Source organism: Nuphar pumila, chromosome 5 (assembly GCF_984573655.1).
Source record: "Nuphar pumila chromosome 5, dmNupPumi1.hap1.1, whole genome shotgun sequence".
Lineage (NCBI taxonomy): Eukaryota > Viridiplantae > Streptophyta > Magnoliopsida > Nymphaeales > Nymphaeaceae > Nuphar > Nuphar pumila.
The window spans coordinates 134,547,206-134,567,109 of NC_143253.1; the positions used below are offsets into that span (position 1 = coordinate 134,547,206).

Below are 19,904 nucleotides of genomic sequence, written 5' to 3' on the forward strand. Positions count from 1 at the left end.
TGTCTCTTTATTTTCCCACTTGTGCTGCTTCTTGGTCGCCAAGGGAAAGAGGAGAGAAAGAAGACGACGTCGGTTGCGTGATTTAAAATTTTAGGTTCGGAGTTTGGTTCGGAAGTGGGGCTTTCTTACTAAACAAGATTCTTGCTTTGAGTTCCTGAGCACCCCCTCAAAAGGGTGGAGAAAAAGGGTCCGACTCTCGTTGGACTCATTTGGGCCCTGAACTAATTGATCCGGGTCCGACTCTTGCCGAGCTCAATTATGCGGACCAAAACTTATGTCACAAAGATACGGGTAGGACGTGACACGTGATACTTTCCAAATAACATGAGAAGGCAGACTTGGTACTTTTTTTTTTAGTCTGCAAAAAGCTTTTTTATATTTTAATGCATAAAAATTCATTTTTAGTAAATAACGTGGGTCCGTGTCATGGAATCAATGACGAGAGAATGCTCTTCTGCCTTTGTTGTAGGATATGGATGCCATATGGAATCAATCACCTTGGAATCATGCGGAAGAATATGCCCCAGTAGCCTCCACGGCCCAGTATATATAGCAAGAAAAAATAAATTAGCCATAGCAAATCAATGTCCTTGTTACTTATAGACCTCAAAATAATAATGTGTGAAGCATCAGGAAAAGTTTTAAAAAACGGGCCTACCTTTTGGCCTATTTACCAATACATGCCTAAGTTTTGAGATATTAGGAATATACACCTATTTAACTAGGGGTGGGCAACGGGCCGGGCGGCTCTATGGGCAGGGGCGTAGCTAGGATTCAACGCCCTCAATTTTTTTTTTTAGATAAAATAAAAAATGGCTACAATTATTAATAAAAATCTATTTCATATGAACAAGTCAAACTATCTATCGTCATCACAACGAGACCCTCCAATCCACAAAACGAATAGTCACAATTAAATAGAAATAGAGGCATCAATTCCCAATCAATCAACATTTTAACCGGATCAAACTCTCGATTACACGGAAAAAACATATTATTCTTCAAAAAAAAAGAAGCAAAATCAAATATGACCAATATCATAAATCCCATAAGAAATGCAGAGGCGACACCAAAACTTCTAAATAGGTGAAAAAAATCCAACACCAACAAGAAATAAATATACGAAACACGCAACCGACTCAATAACTCGCATACCCAATAAGGAACCTAGACAGAATCAAGAGAAAACAACTCAAAAAAATGAAAACTCAATCAAGAATTCCACAAAAATCGAATCACAAAGGCATTGAAATAAGAAAGCGAGAAAAATGAAAGGGGAACAATCGGTAGAAGCATTACCCGCCAACGAGGGCAATCATAAATCGGTATCAACGAAATTCGAGGCTCCGGAGAACGAAGAGATCTTCATATTGGCAACAAGATTTTGGGGCACTCGATCGATGGGAATCACATTGTGGCACTGAGGCATTGATGGTCATACTGCATAAGAGCAAAAAATGATTGAAAAAATAATTGCATAAAAAGAAAATAACCATATAGAGGAATATAATCAACGTAACTCAGTGCAAAAAGATACAGGTAAGTTGTACCTTGTAAGACAATAAGACTAGGTAAAAAATATGCAAAGCATGTAGCCATCATTGAAGGCAGACTCAAATACCATCTCATCATTTAGGTTATATGATACCATCAAGCTTCTATTGACGGCCATGAAAACACCAACTCATGATTAAAAAAGTTCAAATGTGACTGATAACAATTCCTCGCCACAAAATATTAACAACAATCAAGTTGTTGGGTATGCATATTATATAAGTTATCATGTTGCATCTCAAGTATCCATTGGAACATTTACAAAACCTGATGGTGAAGTATTGAAAAGTTTACAGGCCACTATTACAAAGTTTACAGTTACTAAGATTCTTTAACATAACCACCACCACTATCGCTAACATCATTTCTCAAATCAAGTGGATACGCAAACAAAACAACATATCACAAAATATAGTGTTTTGGCAACGTAGCTGAGCAAAAGCACAAGAACTCTCAGAAAGTCGCAAGCAATTGGGAAAATAAGCAAAAAAAAACAACTTTGCTAGCTAAATCAATTATCGTAACCAATGTCATCGTCGATAACAAGTGACAATCATCAAGAAGTAGAAGCGAATAAAACATGCACATATATTGGTAGCAAGGCTTGTGTGTGGGTGATGCCATGATGGCGTCGGTGAGGGAGGTTAGAAGAGAGAGAGAGAGAGAGAGAGAGAGAGAGAGAGAGTACCTGGGGGTTGAGGTTCCACCGGGGTCGAGCAGGGCCTCCGACGAAGGGGGCTCAGGTCCTGCATTACACAGAGGAGTTATGCATTTCTTAAAAAGAACCCCTCATTTAAAACCCTATCGGGTTTCGGATCCGGGTCGGGTCCGACCCAGCTTTCGAGGAAGGACTGGGCTACAACCCAGTCCTGTCCCCCCCCCCCCCCAGCTCCGCCCCTGTCTATGGGCCAAGCCGACCCGGCCTGCCATGGGCCGGGTTTGGGCCATGATTTTAGGCCTGAGTCCGTTAGGTATCGGGCCAAAACCCAGCCCGTTACATATACGTGGGCTAGCCCAATGGGCATGAGTTATTTTAATAATATAAAATTTTAAAAATTAACTATGTATATGTGTTTTTGTAATATTTCAACGTTAAAATATGAACAAATGTGCTAAGGTGCATGCTTTCTTAATTGTTTAGTCCTATTTTTTTATTAACTACACTTTGAAATGTGATCTACATGGTTAGTTTAGCGAGGATCAGCAGTTCGATTTCGACAAGCAAGTAACTTTTTGGTTTTTTTATGATTTAGAGTCAGGATTGTCGCAAATGTATTGAGCGAACTTGCCGAGTTTGAATATTTAAATTTTAGAAGGTTCACATGGGGCTTACGAATCTCATAACATTTGTGCATTTCATATTTGAATCTCTTGTGTGGGATTCAAGTTGGTCATGTTTGCAATACTTTAATTGAATTTTATCAGGTCTCTAAAATGTTCATGTGAATATGTTTTTTATTGAAATATTGTGGCTTCCAGATGGCATGTGTATTCATTGCACTAACATCAACATGTTCGCTTGTGCGAAGGCTAAAGATCTCCTAAAAAAGTCCTGAATGAAAAGTTTGAAACATTAAGATGATTTCAACAAATTATAAGACATTTTTAAAACCGTGTCATTTTATAAGGACAGTATGCTAATTTTCTGTAGTGTATTGGTGTTAAGTTGAGTGAAAGCAACTTGTATGTGATTATGAGATTCTAAGTCACATGTACTTACAAAAAAAACTAACATTTTTTTAGCCAATCATGCTCGTAGGGACACCATGGGCCACTATCTAGTGATATTACATGCACTTGTCAGGTTCTTGCATATTGATAATGATAAAACTTTAGTGTACACTAAAGGAAAACAACTAGGGGAATCAGCCTGATACAGTTGAGCCAGGATCAGGTTCGACACTTTGTGTGTGCCCAGGGCTGCCCTTCATCTGCTTCTGACAGTCTGTCAGTTGTGGGAACCAAAAGCAGATGGAGGGCAACCAGGTGCACACTCAGAGTGTGCCATGTGATGGCACCTGGAGGAGTCTCGGCAGGAGAGAGAAGGATTCTCGGATGGACACCCTGCTATGGAAGACCCTCGTGGTGCCGAGGGTAGGCCGAATCATGGGTCGGAGTAGAGGCCACCCTCCATGAGAACCTGGTCTGAAGTAGCAGGAAAAGATAGTCATTCTGCTAGTGGGATGTCTATTTTTCGCGAAGCCAGCTCATTCTTGAAAAGTTCATTGAAAATGAGGGAAACATTCGAATGAGAAGCTCCATTTATTGACGATAGGCAATCTTAGACACTAGAATATGATTTCGGACCAACCATGTTGGATCAACACAAAAAATTTGTGCAGCTCTACAATGAAATATATCAATGAGAGCAAATAACCACATTCGATATTCCAAGTAAACTCATAAAATCAAATTATCCATCTAGCATGGAGTCAACAATCTAAAATAAACCAATACACAAATGCAACTCTAAAGGCAAAACCAGCACCACATTACATCAAAATGAAAGATACACTAATACCCACGTTCATTAATTAGGAAAAAGAGGAGAAATAGCATAGGAAAGGGAAAAGAAAAAGGAAACCTCAGACCTTGATGATATTAGCTGCAATCGTGTATCTGTCGCCGGTGCGGCACCAGAATCCGGTCAACCCCAGCTTCTGGTGGCAGGTAAATGCAATAGGAGAAGGTGAAGACGCAAGTGCCGACGCAAGTGCCGACGCCCATGGTAAATGCTTAGCAGACTGCGAGAGACGAAGAGAGCTCGAGAGAGGGGAAGTGGGGAGTGGTGGGATGGGAGGAAAGGAAGGGAGAGAGAGAGAGAGAGAGAGATGGGGTGGAGGGAAAAGGAAAAAAGGAGGAGGATTTTGGGGAGGGAACGAAAAAGGAAAAGGGAGCCCGCGCGAAAATAAGACTTTCGCTGACGCAGTTCAGTTTTGGCAAGGAAAGGGTTCTTTCTGGTGGCGCAATCTGGAGCTGTGCCAGATAAACCGATTTGTTTAACGCAAAGTTGCTGCTCCAGCAAAAGCTCCTTTACCGTGACGCAGTCCATTTCTGCGTCAGCAAAAACCCGTTTATCGTGGCGCTACAGTTCAAGTGCGTCAGAAAACCCCACATTTCATGTAGTGCCGCTCTTACAATCTGTCGAGTGAGCCGATTTGATCTATGCAGGTGGATAATAGAAAGGTTGTCTTTGTGCCTGATGGTAGGCATGAAGATTGGTTGAAGGCCTTTTTCATGGACGCTCGTTGCAGGTTTTGCAGGGGACCAAGAGAAGAAAAGGAGGATGGAATTCAAATTTATTTTCGAGAACTTGAGAAAAATGTGGGTTGGCATTAGCCAACTGAACTTCACCTCAGGTTGTGATGGGTTATTCCTTATCAGAGTAGCTAGAGAGGAGGACATGCAAGTTATCATGAGGAAAGGTGCATGGAAAGCTGGCTGGGCGCACGTTGATTGCCCACAAATGGGATCCCAACATGCAATGGTAGCATATGGGGGCGAAGTTGCTCGAGATAGACGAGTGCACCAAAAATCTGAGGATGCACTATGCTCGTATTTTTTTTAAATTCCCCGTGAGATTGGAGCCAGTGAGGGAGATCGATATCATGTTGGGCCATAATCGTTCTTTTAAGCAGATTGTGGAATATGAAAACTGAATCTCGTTCTGTTCGTATGTGGTTCATCATACCATGGTGATGGGCGTTGCAGGACACAACAAACGACAACTGCAACTGTACCTAAAGAGTGAGACGATGGGTGGCATCATGTTAAGGCCAAAAAAATATGGAGGAAGAAGCATCCTGCTCACACGATGGACAGGAATCCATTTGAATCCCTGAGTGAGGACGCGACAAAGGAGAGGACTGCGGTCGAGGAGCATGCTGGTAATGCTAATGAACTCAGTATGGAGGACAGGCCGGAACCTTGCACGCCGACACCAAAGTCCGGCCAGATAATGGACGTGGAGACGGTGGGGCCCCAGCCTCCTACTTGTGCGTCGATCTCTAAGGAAGGTTCCAAAACGAGATCACCAAATGAAGCATTTGCTAGTTCGTTGCCTATTGGGATGTCCAATGGGAGTTCACCCAATGGAGGAACGGATATGGCAATGCCTACATCCAAGGAAGCATCGGATTTAATCATAGAGGAAAGGTAGTGGGTCAGCATCGGCAGTTACCATAGGTGAAACTGTATTATTGACCTCTCATCAATAAAGGTCTCTAAGGAAGTCGTTTTGTGTGGGCGATCTTATAGGTAGTCATGGCAAAGAGCCAACGATTATGAGTTCAAAGGTTTCAAGGGCTAAACGGGGTAGGAGGACGTCCACAGAGGGTCCTGGATCCAATTTGGCATTGGTGATCTATGACCGCAATCGAGATATGAATAAGGAGGATTTTGGATCTTCTTATTCTTGTGTTGAAATATAATGATATGCATAATTAAACGAATAATTGTTTGGATCATTGCGTGAGTTTATTTAAAAATATGATAATGGGCATTGCTTTTGATATACCTCAGACAGATGTTTACCTGCTTGAATGCACAATGTCATGTCTTTTGTATATTGGTTTCGGTTTACTTGTATTGGTAAACCCTATCATGCTTTCACAAGCCTGACTCATTTTATGGGTTTCAGGTGAAGTATAATATGCAACTACGGAGAGGATGCAGAATGCTTGGGCGATGTCAAGAGCCAGTATTTTCCTTTTTTGAGGATAGTTTTACAAAAATAATTTTATTATTTTAGATTGAGAAGACTCTGATGTAAATTTCTAATTATTGAAACTGAGTTAAATTTTATTAGTGAACGCTATTCACATTTTAATTCAGTCATGATGATGGATTGTACTGTAACTTGCCCAAAATGTTTAACCCAAAGAAAAGTTTGTTTCCGTTGATTTAAAAAGAAAAAAAAATCATCTTGAAATTTTGGGTTAAAATTTTGGAGTGTTACACCTTTCCCTCTCCCCCCTTTTACGAGTTTTTTTTTTTAAGTGAGTTACACTTTTAACATGTTTTAACACACACCCTTTTTTATTTTTTTTAACTTTAACGTGTTTTTGGTTTTTAATGCGATCCATTTTTTTCTTCAAGTTTGGATCGACCCTCGACCCAATTACGTTATAGATCCAAACTTATGCTATTCGGATTGAAAGATCTGAATTTTTTTCTTCTTGTTTGGACCTTGTAAAGTAGATGCCAGTATGATATGGGTCCATGATCCAGTACAATTATGGATCCACCCAAAGTTATCCAGATTTGTACATTTGATCCAAAAAATTTCTTTTAATCTTAACTTACTAGTATTAAAAAATTTGGATTTGGACCCAGTTAAGTCACTATGGATCCAAATATATTATCCTGGATTTCAAGTAATTTATTATGGATCCAAAAAAATTTACTTTGACCCTTACGCTTCTGATGCACAAATCCACATCAATATTGAAGTTTCGATGTCCAAGATTCTAATAAAGTAATTTGGATCCAGACCTTTTGGGTATAAATTTTGGGATCCAAACCTTCGATACATTAATATGGATCCAAAATAAACCATTATGGATCCTTTATAAGGTTTTTCTCATTTAAGATCTGATTATAATTTTGCAGATCCACATAATACGTTTTGGATCTAGTATCAAACTGAACCCATGATATTGAGGATCCAATATCAAGGATCGGAGCCAAAAATTAAAATATACTATTAGATATTCATCTGTATCCAATATCAAAGATTTAAATAGTATATTAGGGATCTAACATCGAAGATCCAAACAGGATATCCGAGATCCAAATAAGAATAAAAAATAAAACAATGAAACTATCCTTGTACCAGCTTACGAACATGAAATTCAACTTTATTTAATCGATAAAATTCACAAGTGTTACATCCTTTCTCACTAAAAAGAATTTCGTCCTCGAAATTCTAATTTAAGGACTACTTGAAAATACTAGGTTACTTTTCTCTTATACTGGCCTCAGGTTCCCATATACTTTCGTCAATACTATGATGTTGCCATCTAACCTTGACAATAGCGATAGTCTTGGATCTCAACACTTGTTCACTTTGCTATAAAATTTTTACCAGCTTTTCCTCAACAACTGGGTCTTCCTGTATATCCACATCCTCATACTGAATCACATAGGACGGATCATGAATATACTTTCTCAGCATAAACACGTGAAATACATTATGAATCTGTGCATATTGAGAAGGTAGATCTATTCGATAGGTTGTTTCACCAACATGCTCCAAAATCTTGAATGGTCCCACATATCTGGGACTCAAATTTCCTTTCTTGCCAAATCAAAAAACACTTTTGGTTGGTGACACCTTCCCAAAGACTTGATCTCCCACTTCAAAAGTGAGTTCCCTGCTTTAAGTCATCCGTAATCTATCGGCTTATCATCTGAACCTATTAGGTATAGTGTTGTAGTACGATTGGTGATTCCATAGATCTTTCACCAACTTTGTCCCAATACACGGGTGATTTGCAGGGTCTTCTGTACAGGACCTTGAAAGAAGCCATGTAATGCCCCAAATATTTAACTCAAAAATTTTGGAATAAATTTTTTTTTCTAAAACCACAGCAGAAATATTTTATTTATGTCTCAGTCAAATAATTTGGGTGGGTTACAAGTGATAGCATAAACTTAATAACATTAGGCGAATTAAAATCTTGCCTTAAAATTTTATAAGTCATAAATGACAAATTTAATGAATTTATTACAGTCAGAGTTCCTGAGGACATCCAAAGAAGATAAGGTCTCATGACCCATCCACACGACGACTGCAATTGCCCATCTTTATTTATTTCCTGAAAAATATTAATTTAGAAGGGGTCAGACTACCACATCTGAGTAAGAAGCATAATATCTATATGAATGTACTCAGTGTCATGTATACAAGTATATGTGCAACACATGGATATAAGAAATGACAAACATTTAAACAAGTTTTGAATGTACAATTCACTAAATTCAAGTATTTCATGATTCACTATATAAAGGAAAGGCATCCATGAATAACATATTATATGAATGAATCACATTTAGATTATCACGTTTGAATGTAAAGGAAAACATTGCTAAGTTATGCATCATATGAGTGAACCACAAACCTATTATAACAAATGCAACATCAAGCATTGTGTGTATACTTGAAGACTTTAAAAAATGTACTGACTTTATGTTTCTCTTGTTAATTACCCTATGGGTACGCACATGCATAGACATCGTAGCAGACTGAGACCACACGAGGGTTTATTATGCCTTTTTAAATTAATACCTCATGTGACTAGCTGTACAGAGGTCCAAAGGGGACGGTCCGTGATAGAGAGAATACTCCCCAATGGCTACAACTAGAATTAGGATGTACCCTGGAAACTTCTGTAGAAGACTTAGATCTACCACCTAGGATACATTGGTAGTCCTGACCCCCTAACTCCATGGACTGAGGACCGGGTGAGACGCCTAGCTCTCACGAAAAACTCAAATGTCCCACGGAGCTTGTACCACATACCCTCTCTAAGGTAGACCATGGGTCCGATAACATACACAGCCTTTCAGATGTACCCAGAGCCCGAGAAAACCAATTACATATACCGTTTTCAGGTATACCCAGTATCCCGGGAAATCGGTAACATATACCATCTTTCAGGTATACCCAGAATCCCACATTTTGGTTATGTCTGTATATTTTTTATTCTTTTTTTTTGTGTGTGCAAGTTATTACACCACAGAGGATTTCCAAAATCTCAACCCACACTCGGGGTGATCTCAGTGTATGCACATTACCCATCAAATGCCCCATAGGCACCAACCATAATTTCTCAGAATTTTGACTCAACTCTGAGTCGAGTACTTATACTTACAACATTTTAAGGTTTCATTTCTTAGCTCGGGTGTACGTTTCGTACCCCACTGACCATGCACTCATAAGGCATGTCTCAAGTACAACTTTTCATAAGTGTTTGTATGGCACTAGAATGGTCTCGCAAGACCGCAAGCTTAGTTTTGAGCCTTCACAAGATCATGGTATGGAAAATATCCTTTATTATGCGAATTTGGCAGAATAAGCATAAATCAACTAGCACAAGGATGTGTTTGTTGAAACACATAAACGTAAGACCACGGGGGAGTTCATATCAGAGAAGGCGAGAGCGACAATGGTATGTATTTATTTTATTAATAAACATTATAATAGACAAGTTACTACGAATTAAGTTATCATAAACATTATAATTCTTAATTATTAATTCATATTCTAATCATTACATTATAAGAGTCATACGAGCAACAAATGGTACAACGATATGGCGATGACTGAACTCAGCATCTGCCTTTTGATCCTGCAGCATGGGTGACTGTAACCGGTGAACTTAAAAAGGGTCATGTGTTCGGGTTTGTGAGTAACATGAACATCACACCAGTCGTTGCCTCCTGCAACCCGAGCCCACAAAGTTCTCCCGCCAGCATCAACTCTCAACGTCCTAATGACCCTGGTATGTCTTGAGATGGTGTCTGTCAACGTCTTGAGGACAAAATACAGTACTTTTTAAATGAAGTCATTCCCAACATTGTCTGTAATGAGTTGTGCAACCTTTTTTAGGATAGAGGAACTTCGTCTGCATTCAACATGAGCTCCGGTGCCCGTCAGGTATAAAGTTTTTTTACTGCCTTATAACACATATGAGCACAATAGAATCACATATAAAGTTTTTACTGCTTTATAACACATATGAGCATGATAGAATCATGTATACAGTTTTTTTACTGCCTTAGAACACATATGAGCATGACAGAATCACGTATGAAATTTTTTTACTTCCTTATAACACATATGAGCATGATAGAATCACATATAAAGTTTTTTTACTGCCTTAGAACACATATGAGCATGATAGAAACATGTATAAAGTTTTTTTATTATTTTATAACACATATGAGCATGATAGAATCACGTATAAAGGTTTTTTACTGCCTTAGGACACCTATGAGCATGATAGAATCACATATAAAGTTTTTTTACTGCCTTAGAGCACATATGAGCATGATAGAAACACGTATGAAGTTTTTTTATTGCTTTATAACACATATGAGCATGATAGAATCATGTATAAAGTTTTTTTTACTGCTTTATAACTTATATGAGCATGATAGAATCATGTATAAAGTTTTTTTACTGCCTTAGAACACATATGAGCATGATAAAATCACATATAAAGTTTTTTTACTGCTTTATAACACATATGAGCATGATAGAATCATGTATAAAGTTTTTTTACTGCCTTAGAACACATATGAGCATGATATAATCACATATAAAGTTTTTTTATTATCTTATAACACATATAAGCATGATAGAATCACATATACAGTTTTTTTATTGCCTTAGAGCACATGTGAGCATAGTAGAATCACATATACAGTTTTTTGACTGCCTTAGAGCACATATGAGCATGGTAGAATCACATATACAGTTTTTTTACTGCCTTATGAGCATGATAGAATCACATATAATATTTTTTTGATGCCTTAGAATACATATGAGCATGGTAGAATCACATGTACAACTTTTTGACTATCTTAGAGCACATATGAGCATGATAGAATCACATATACAAATTTTTTACTGCCTTTGAACACATATGAGCACGATAGAATCACATATATTTTTTTTTTACTGCTTTATAACATATATGAGCATGATAGAATCATGTATAATATTTTTTTACTGCCTTAGAACACATATGAGCATGATAGAATCACATATAGAGTATAATTTATTTTAGTATATTTTGTTTATCACTACTGACATTTCTTTTCTCGTGTAGGTTGCTGACGATAATCAACGTAGTGGATTTGAAGGGACAGTCCGAGACACTGAACAAGAGGACGCACAAAATCTTGGTGTTGATTAGATTTATGTGTTGAATTTGGTCTACCTTCTTTTTGTTTAAAAACTATAAATGTTGAATTATAAATAATTAGAACTTGCAAATTTTATAGTGGATCAATTAATTGTTTTAGTTTCCTTTTATATGTATTTTGATGTGTACTTTATTTTTTATTCACCGAAAATATAAATTATACAGGAAATATAAATTGTATCACGAGATTTTTTTTCTCGATATTTAATTTTCAAATATTTTATTTTTATTTTTTATTTTTACAACGGATTGACGATGAATATATCCGTCGCTACAGGCATTGAATTTAGCGACGGATTAGCAACAGCTAGAAATCCATCGCAAAACCAGACCTCCGCAGAGTAACGACGACCTTGAGACAGATTTTGACATTTGTTAATCCATCGCAAGTTAGCGCCGAAAAAGGCGACAAATATATTCCGTCGCTAATTAGCGTCAAAAAATTCGCAATGAAAGCTAACCGTCGCGAATCTCACGCTAATCCGTCTTTAAACTATTTAGCTACGGATTAACAACGGATTTAGGTTGTCGCTAATCCACATATTTCTTGTAGTGTTGTACCTGAAATTCAAGTTTATTTAATCGATAAAATTCACAAGTGCTCTAAGAATTGTGTTATTCAATCAAGAAAAGATGTTTGAGGACAAGCTGGTTGCAAAAATTCTTAATGGTGTCTGAATTCATGCTGCTCATTTTTTTTAAAAATCTGATCATCCAGCTAAAGGTAACTGGGTCTTCACGAATAGATGAGTTGAAGAGCATATTATTTTTTTTGCAGACAAACAACTCTTTAAGTAGATCCCTAAAGAGTGTAATATTGTCCTATTCAATCTTGCAAAGTTAGGGGTCCTAGATTGTGATACGGTGTGGAAGGATATATAAATCTCCAAAATGGTTTCCTTCCTATCAGGACCTAACTTGAATTACTGATAAAGGTCTGCCTAACCCTAGCTTGATAATAAAAAAAGTCACTTGTACTTGCAAAAGATGTCTAGGAGTTGTTTAATGGAACCAAAAGAGAGTACTTGAGTCCTCTAAATAACTAAAAAGAGTACCATGCCTAACACTTGTTTTATCCAAAATGGCAGATGATGATATATAAAATTGTGCCATTACTTACATACCACCCATCCACGAGGAAATTATATTGAATTAAATCACGTGCTATTAGCATTCGAAACGTGAAAATTAGTACGGTCACCACCAAATTTAACTCCTCAACAAATATAAAAGATGACACGAGCACTTGAATAAGTTTATGGGATGATATAATAAAATGTATTGTTAAGAGAAGGCCAAAAGTGCACTCATGAAGCTCACATTAGACATCAAATCAGGGATGTACAATCGGGTCAGTAGTCAAGTACCCAACCAAAGATGTGCCGAGTTTTAACTGCCTTAAGTGTTATGTCTGAACTGGGTTCCTTAGTCTTCCCCTTCTTCCAACCTTGATTTATATTTTTCATGTAGAAATCTCTAATCAACAATAGAATAAAATCCATTTTGCATCATACCCAACTGATTCCTTGATTCAGACCGAGTTGCCTGTGAGTATCCTACCAGAAATATTTCTGACAGGCCACGAACTATATCAAAATCATTCTCAATGAGTGCATAAGTAAACGGGTCAGGTCCATTTAAAATAATGGGTTTGACCTGACCCACCTGGAACCCAGCTCAATAAAATCTAGGCTCGGCTGGGGCCTGACAATAGCTGGTCAGGCTTTTGGTTGGTTTGAGTCAGAGGCCTGGCCCTAAGAAGCCCTAGCAGGCCCCACTTTGAGCCTGGCTAACCTGGACCTATGTCCACCCCTACATCCAACATAGGATGAGTTGAAAAAAAAAAAAATTAATCCATATTTAGCTTGAAATGAATTAATGCTTAGTGTGATCTAAACCTAGATCTAAGTCTCAACCCACAACGGCATATATTTTCTGCAAACTAAAGAGCATATATTGTTAAAGGGTGCATTTGAATATCCATGGGAGGAATTAATTGTCATAAAAAAGAAAAAATTGAACTCAACCAACCCCTTGATTCTGAGCCTACCAAGGCTACGCATTATTGGTTAGGGGCAACTATGGTTTGTTATTTAACATGGGACGACTACTGTTCAAAACCCACGGGACATCCCTTGCCACAAGGTTGATTCAGGGTGTATTTCACAGTGGACAGGGAGGACGACAAGAGTTTGACCAACCAGAGGCTGGACAATGTGTGGTCGGTATAATGGTGAGTTTTTTCCTTCTCCTAGCTGAAAAAACACTCATTTTGTTACTCCAAAATTAGATGTTTCAGCCCACAAGGGCTCCGCCCATCTGGTAGGATCTACTTGTGAATGTCACTAAGTTGACCAGACGTCATAAGATAGAAACCCATGGGTGGCATCCATGTTGCAAGGTCGAAACTAGGTGTACTCCTTGGTGGGCGAGGGGGACCTCAAGGGTTTTACCAACCGGAGGCCAGTCAATGTGTGGTCGGTGATGGGGGGTTTCCCTTGGACTATTAAAAAAAATGGATGTTTTCCAGTGTGCTTTTATTTTTGATTTTTTTTTTTGGGGGTTAGAGAAATAACGTGGCCCAGTATGGACCAGGCTTAGGTTTATTCCATCCTTTAGACAGATTAGGTTTGACCGGACCACAGCTCATCCAAATAACTGGTGGGGCTTAAGAGATATCTGGTAAGGGTCTGCCTAACCCAAGCTTGCCATTCAAAAATAAAATAAAAAAATTAACTGGTGAGGCTTGGCTGGGCTGGCCCATCTGTATAGGTGATAACGATAATTATATTAAAAAAAAAGGTGTCATTGAGAAAAAAATATATATTTAAAGAACATGATAGGCTTTCAAGATTAAGGAATTGTGACAAAGTTGATTTATGAGACCTCATTAACAGAATAAATTTTTTATTCCCATTTACATTTTACCTGAACTTATGGTTGCTAAGTTATTCATAATTTGTGGTAATATATTATTCGAATTGCAACTTCTACAATAAATACTGCAATGTTTTTCTAAAATATCTCAAAAATAAGATGATGGCCCTCCAAATGTATCGGCCCTGAATCGTTGGGCCACCGATTCAGCTGCATCGGTCAAAAAATAAAAAAAAAATATTACTTATCAATCATAACAGGACACATGTTAAAACCATTAAAATAAATAAAAAATAATATTAAAAAGTATTTTTGGTATTTTTTACAATTATTAAAATATAGCTGATTAAGGCCTGCAGCGTATCTATTTCTTGCCGATACAATACGAAATCGGCCCATACAGGCCGATACGCCAAATGATAAAAAATGCCAATACTTCTAAAACTTATTTAAAAAATCTAATATTGGTGTAAAATTATACATCAGAAATTTTTATTGCAATACGTTGTACTTAAGGACAAATCATTAAAAAAAAGGACAAATTATCGGAAAAGCGAAACACGCATTAAAGTTATACCCTATTGTTATCTTTCTTCTGCTATAAATTTTATTTTATTTTTTTTTCTAAATAGTTTATATTGGCAAGGATCTTTTCGATAAAACACGAGAAGGGAGAAAAAAAGAGAAAATTATAGTCAGTAAAATAATTTTTAATTTATCTTATTCCACTGTGTGATACCATATTGTTATCTTACTTCTGTTAAAAATTTTATTTTTTTAAAAATATTTTATATTGATAAGACTCTTTTAGATAAAACATAAGAGGGGAGAGAAAAAGGAAAAATTATAGTTAGTAAAAATAACGTTTTATTTTATCGGATTTTACTGTGTAATAAGGTCTTGATTCTTGAAGAACCACGAAAATCATTGAAACAAAAAGGCAACAAATGGCATGAAAGTATCATTCTGCCAAGGCTATGATGAGCATAGAGGTGAGAATGGAGGTTAGAATCAAAACCCGTGCAAGGATGGAGGAAGGGGTGAACTTATGCTTTCCTCTGCCCTTCCCCATCCAGATCCCCACCTTGTCCTGTCCTGCCCCGTCCCCAATCCTTCTTTAAAGATGGCAATAGACCCAAGAGAAACAGAGTCTCGTCCCGCCTCGCCCCGTTTGGACTGGGGATGGAGGACATGAAATGGGGATGGAGGTTAAAATCAAAACCCGTGCAGGGATGGAGGGCAGAATTTTAAGACGGGGTGGAGGTGAAGACTTTGTCCCCCACCCTCACCCTAGTCGACTCGCATCCCTATTTGTAGGGGTGACAATCGGGTCGGGTTGGCGTGTCAGCATACCTCAACCCGAACCCGACCCGTTTATTAAACAGGTCGGCTGTGGCAAACACGAACCCGACCCGTTTAATAAACGGGTAACCCGACACGACCCGCCAACCCATTTAATAAATGGGTTGGGTCGGGTAAACGGGTTTTCAGGTTGGCGGGTTGACGGATCGGGTTGGCAGGTAGGCATGTTGGCGGGTCGGGTTGACGGGTTGATGGGTCGGGTTGACGGGTCGGTTGGCGGGTTGACGGGTTGACCCACCCGCCTAACCCATTTATTAAACGGGTCAGCCGGGTTGGCGGGTTGGCATACCCCCAACCCGAACCCGACCTGTTTAATAAACAGGTTACGCGGGTCGACCCGTTTATTAAACGGGTTGGCTTAAGCCCAATCCGGGTTGGCGGGTCGTGTCAGAAATTGCCACCCCTACCTATTTGTGACTCTCTATATCATTTTTTTTTCTTTCAAAAAATGACATAACAAGTAAGATGATATTTAAAATTTTTCAAATTTGATTTGTCCTTTTTATTGCTTTATAAAACCGTAAAATGGTAGCTCTCTATCTCCTTTTTTTTTCATTTATTAGTTACCCTTTATTATTTATTTATAGTACTACCAACAAGTTTTTTTTTTTTATGAAGAACATATAATCCGACTGAAAACAAGGGTCGCTTAATGGACTCCATTCGTAGATTTTAATAAAAAAAATTTCTACATAAAAAAATTTGATTTTGAGGGCAACCCTTTGTCCTCTCCTCACCCTAATCAAAATACTCTCAAGATTTTTTTTCAATCTGGTTTTCTCATAGCACACAAATAAAAGAATTTTTTCCATAAAAGTTTTCATAGAAAAACTTCTAATAGCTATTTTTTTTCATGCGATTTTTCTCTTCCAAAATAAACTAATTGAAACTCTTGACCAACAAATGAAGGTTATTATATTTTTTTTCATGAAAGACTAAAAAACCTCCATCAAGATCATAAACCTAGTCACACTTACAATCTCTTTTTTCGGCCATGTAAACCCACAGTACACCCCTTGCTTTGGTTTGAGACTTGTGAGAATGGAACCCTCGGTCGGTCTAGTGCAATGTTATCAGTATCGGTGGTATCGGCTGATACTTATTGTATCTCTAGAAAATTGATACGATACTGAGCTAAATTAGCTATTTTTAATCAATGTAAAAAAATAACTTAAAATTAATCTTTAATATTATTTTAATAGTTTTAACATGTATTATATTTTGATTGACATATAATATTTTTTAATTATTTTTTTACCAATTCAGAACGCTAAACTCGAGTATCCGATTCCGATTCCGATTCCGATTCCGATACTAACAACATTGGTCTAGTGGCTAAGGACCCTCCAATGAGAGCAGATCAGGTGACATCTTGGCCGTCCATTGCTTCTTAAGTGAAAGTTATTATATTAAAAAACAAAAAACTGCCCTTTTCTAGAATATTCCAAAAAAGAGAGGAAACCCTATTTCTCTCTCTCTTTCTTTGCTCGAAATCGGGAGCCGGCCACCCACGTCTATAAATACCTCCAAGAGTCACCTCTTTTTTCTTGTTCCCTAAGTTTGGAGTTGTGTTTTTTTTTTCCTTCTCTTCGTTCGGTTTCGTTCTTCTTCGTTTCCATCATGGCTCGCCGAAGCTCCGGAGGTACGACTCCGATCCTCTTCTTCCTTCCTCTCTTGCGTTTCTTAGATCGTGTCTGCAGTTTTTTTTTGTTTTTTGTTTTTTGTTTTATCTTGATCCGTGATTTTAGGGTTCGATGAGATCCTTTTGGGATTTACTTTATTTCTCTGATGAAATCATTAGGTTTATGGTCAAGGTTTCGTGGTTCTTTGTCTCGTTTTTTCCCCTTTTCTTCCGTCTTTTGTTTGGTGGATGAGATATTATTGCGATTAACGCTGAAATTATTGTGGCCTAGTTTGGGTTTTCCATGCGTGTTTTGATCGCTGTGGTTAGGGTTACGTGGTTATATTTTTTTCACGTTTTTGTTATTTTCTTTTGTTTGGGATGATTTTTGTTACCCGAGGCGGAAGGGAACGTGTTTTCCCTTTTTTTGTGGTTTTCAGTATTGTATAGTGTTGATGGAGAAAATCAATTTATATCCCGGGATTCTTGTGGATTAGAAAATCTAGTTGTAGGAGGAATTCTACATGGATCTCGCGTCATTTGAAAGTGTTGCCGGAGATGGGCAAGTTGATTGATATAGCTCGGTTTAGGTTTTGAACTTTGGGCAAGTTGATTGATACAACCGTGGTTCGATCTTTCGTAATGAATATTACCAAATTATGGCAGAAAGCGAGTTGCAAAACGGAATTGGCATCGAGTGATCGGGTAGGAGAATGGTCATGGGCACGCAGTTTTTATTGTCTTGGATGATGAGTTGATTTTGGTAATGCATAGTTTCAGCCTGAGTTGGTGCCAGGCTACCTGCGTGTTCAATTTGATTGGGATATGCAAAGAGGCATTTGCTTATAGCAAAATCTAGTTTTGTCTTGGCGTAGCAAAACTCTCAGGCCATTGTGGTGAGTGAGTCTATGCGATTTAGTTAAGCCTTTCAGAAGAAAGCAATCAGGTTGCAGGATTCAGAGAGCGCATTCCCAAAATGAATAATATGGTAGCTGAAAGGTGAAGAATTGCATTTGGAGTCCAGCATTATTCATTTGAACATCTTCTACGGTAGCTGAAATTGCATATTAGTATGAGTCTATGAGATGCATCATTGGCTAGCTATACATTGCTCCGGGAATGATACCTCCTTTTCTTCTTATTCTCTTGGCATTACTGTTGTATTTCCGCATTGCTACTATCAATGCAAACATGTTATTCGATGTTTGTTTTTTGCAGTCATGGATTTATTTGGTATGGTCGAAGTTTAGCTAATTTATTGCTGAAACTATACCCATTTTGTAAATTAACGGGTATTGACTGTTTGAATGTTGAACTTTGCAGGAAGACCAGCACCTCGTGCTGCTCCACGGCGTGCTCCAGTGCGCAATCCTCCTCAGCCAGGTAGGATGTCCATATTGGGGTTGTGCACATCACGAATTTTGTTCAACCATTTGCAAAATTGAAATTTATTTGTTATATATTTGCTTCTTGTTTGTTTCTTTTTTTGTCCTCTTTCGCCAACCTTTATCATTTTGTTGCTACTTTTCTTTTCATGCCTGTTATTACATAGTTATTTAGTTTTTACTCCAACCTCATCCTGGATCATTATCAATGAAGCATGCGAATCTTAGCACATTCTATGTAGTTAAATTTGCGTGGTGCCAAATGTAGGCACATGTTATGTAACTTTTTAATCAATCCATGATTGCTCTTGACTGGGATATAGCCCCACCATCAATTAGATCTATAAAAAAAGCCGAAGTAGACTATTGTCTCCAGTATGGGTGTGGATAACGCATCATGAATTTGATGTCCATGGTCATGCTATTTATTTTCACTCTTTGTATTGCAGCAAGTCATGCTCCTCCTCCTGCACCTGTCCAGAGTAGCGGTGGAGGAATGCTTAGTGGCATTGGTTCTACGATAGCCCAAGGTAAAAACACAGACGCATGGAAATTTTACGTTTCTTTTAGATTTTAAACTTGCTATTTAGTGAACCTCAGATAAACTTCTTGTGCTTATTTCTTGGTAACTTTTGCTTGTTTCTTCCATAGGCATGGCCTTTGGCACCGGGAGTGCTGTTGCACATAGAGCTGTTGATGCTGTGATTGGTCCTCGTACCATTCAGCATGAGACCGTTGTTTCAGAAGCTCCTGCTGCTCCAGTGAACAGTGCGAGTGGATCCGATGCCTGCAGTGTCCACTCAAATGCTTTTCAGAATGTAAGTACCTCTCCTCTCACTTTAAGTCTCAAGTCCTTTGAACGTTTTGGTTTGGATGACTGAGCTGAAAGGGCGTGTTTTGTCATCGTGGCAGTGCCTGAACAACAACGGGACTGATATCAGCAAGTGCCAGTTCTACCTGGACATGTTGTCTGAGTGCCGCCGGAACAACGGCATGATGAGCGCTTAATTTGTAGGGATTTCCTGCAAAATGATGGACGTAACCGAATGAAGAGAAAAAGAGTTCCCTAGGTCCTTCGGAATCCATCTTTCATGTTGAAATAATGATACTTTTCATGAATCTGGTTACCGAACGATGAACTACTTTCTTTATCTTTGATGCTGGTGTTGTGGT

General features: G+C 38.1%; 1 protein-coding gene across 1 annotated transcript; it reads left to right on the forward strand.

The window, feature by feature from the left end:
• Positions 1–17,171: 17,171 nt before the first annotated feature.
• On the forward strand, positions 17,172–19,904 carry LOC149838859 (uncharacterized). Its single transcript, XM_090006847.1, has 5 exons — positions 17,172–17,367; positions 18,670–18,729; positions 19,181–19,261; positions 19,383–19,549; positions 19,644–19,904. Exons 1-5 carry the CDS (start codon positions 17,346–17,348, stop codon positions 19,737–19,739), a joined length of 426 nt encoding a protein of 141 aa, XP_089862973.1. The 5' UTR covers positions 17,172–17,345; the 3' UTR covers positions 19,740–19,904.

Coding starts and splice junctions, on each gene's coding strand:
- LOC149838859 (XM_090006847.1), top strand. CDS start 17,346: ATGGCTCGCCGAAGCTCCGGAG. Junction 18,730..19,180: donor GCGCAATCCTCCTCAGCCAG/GTAGGATGTCCA, acceptor TTTGTATTGCAG/CAAGTCATGCTCCTCCTCCT. Junction 19,262..19,382: donor TGGTTCTACGATAGCCCAAG/GTAAAAACACAG, acceptor TTTCTTCCATAG/GCATGGCCTTTGGCACCGGG.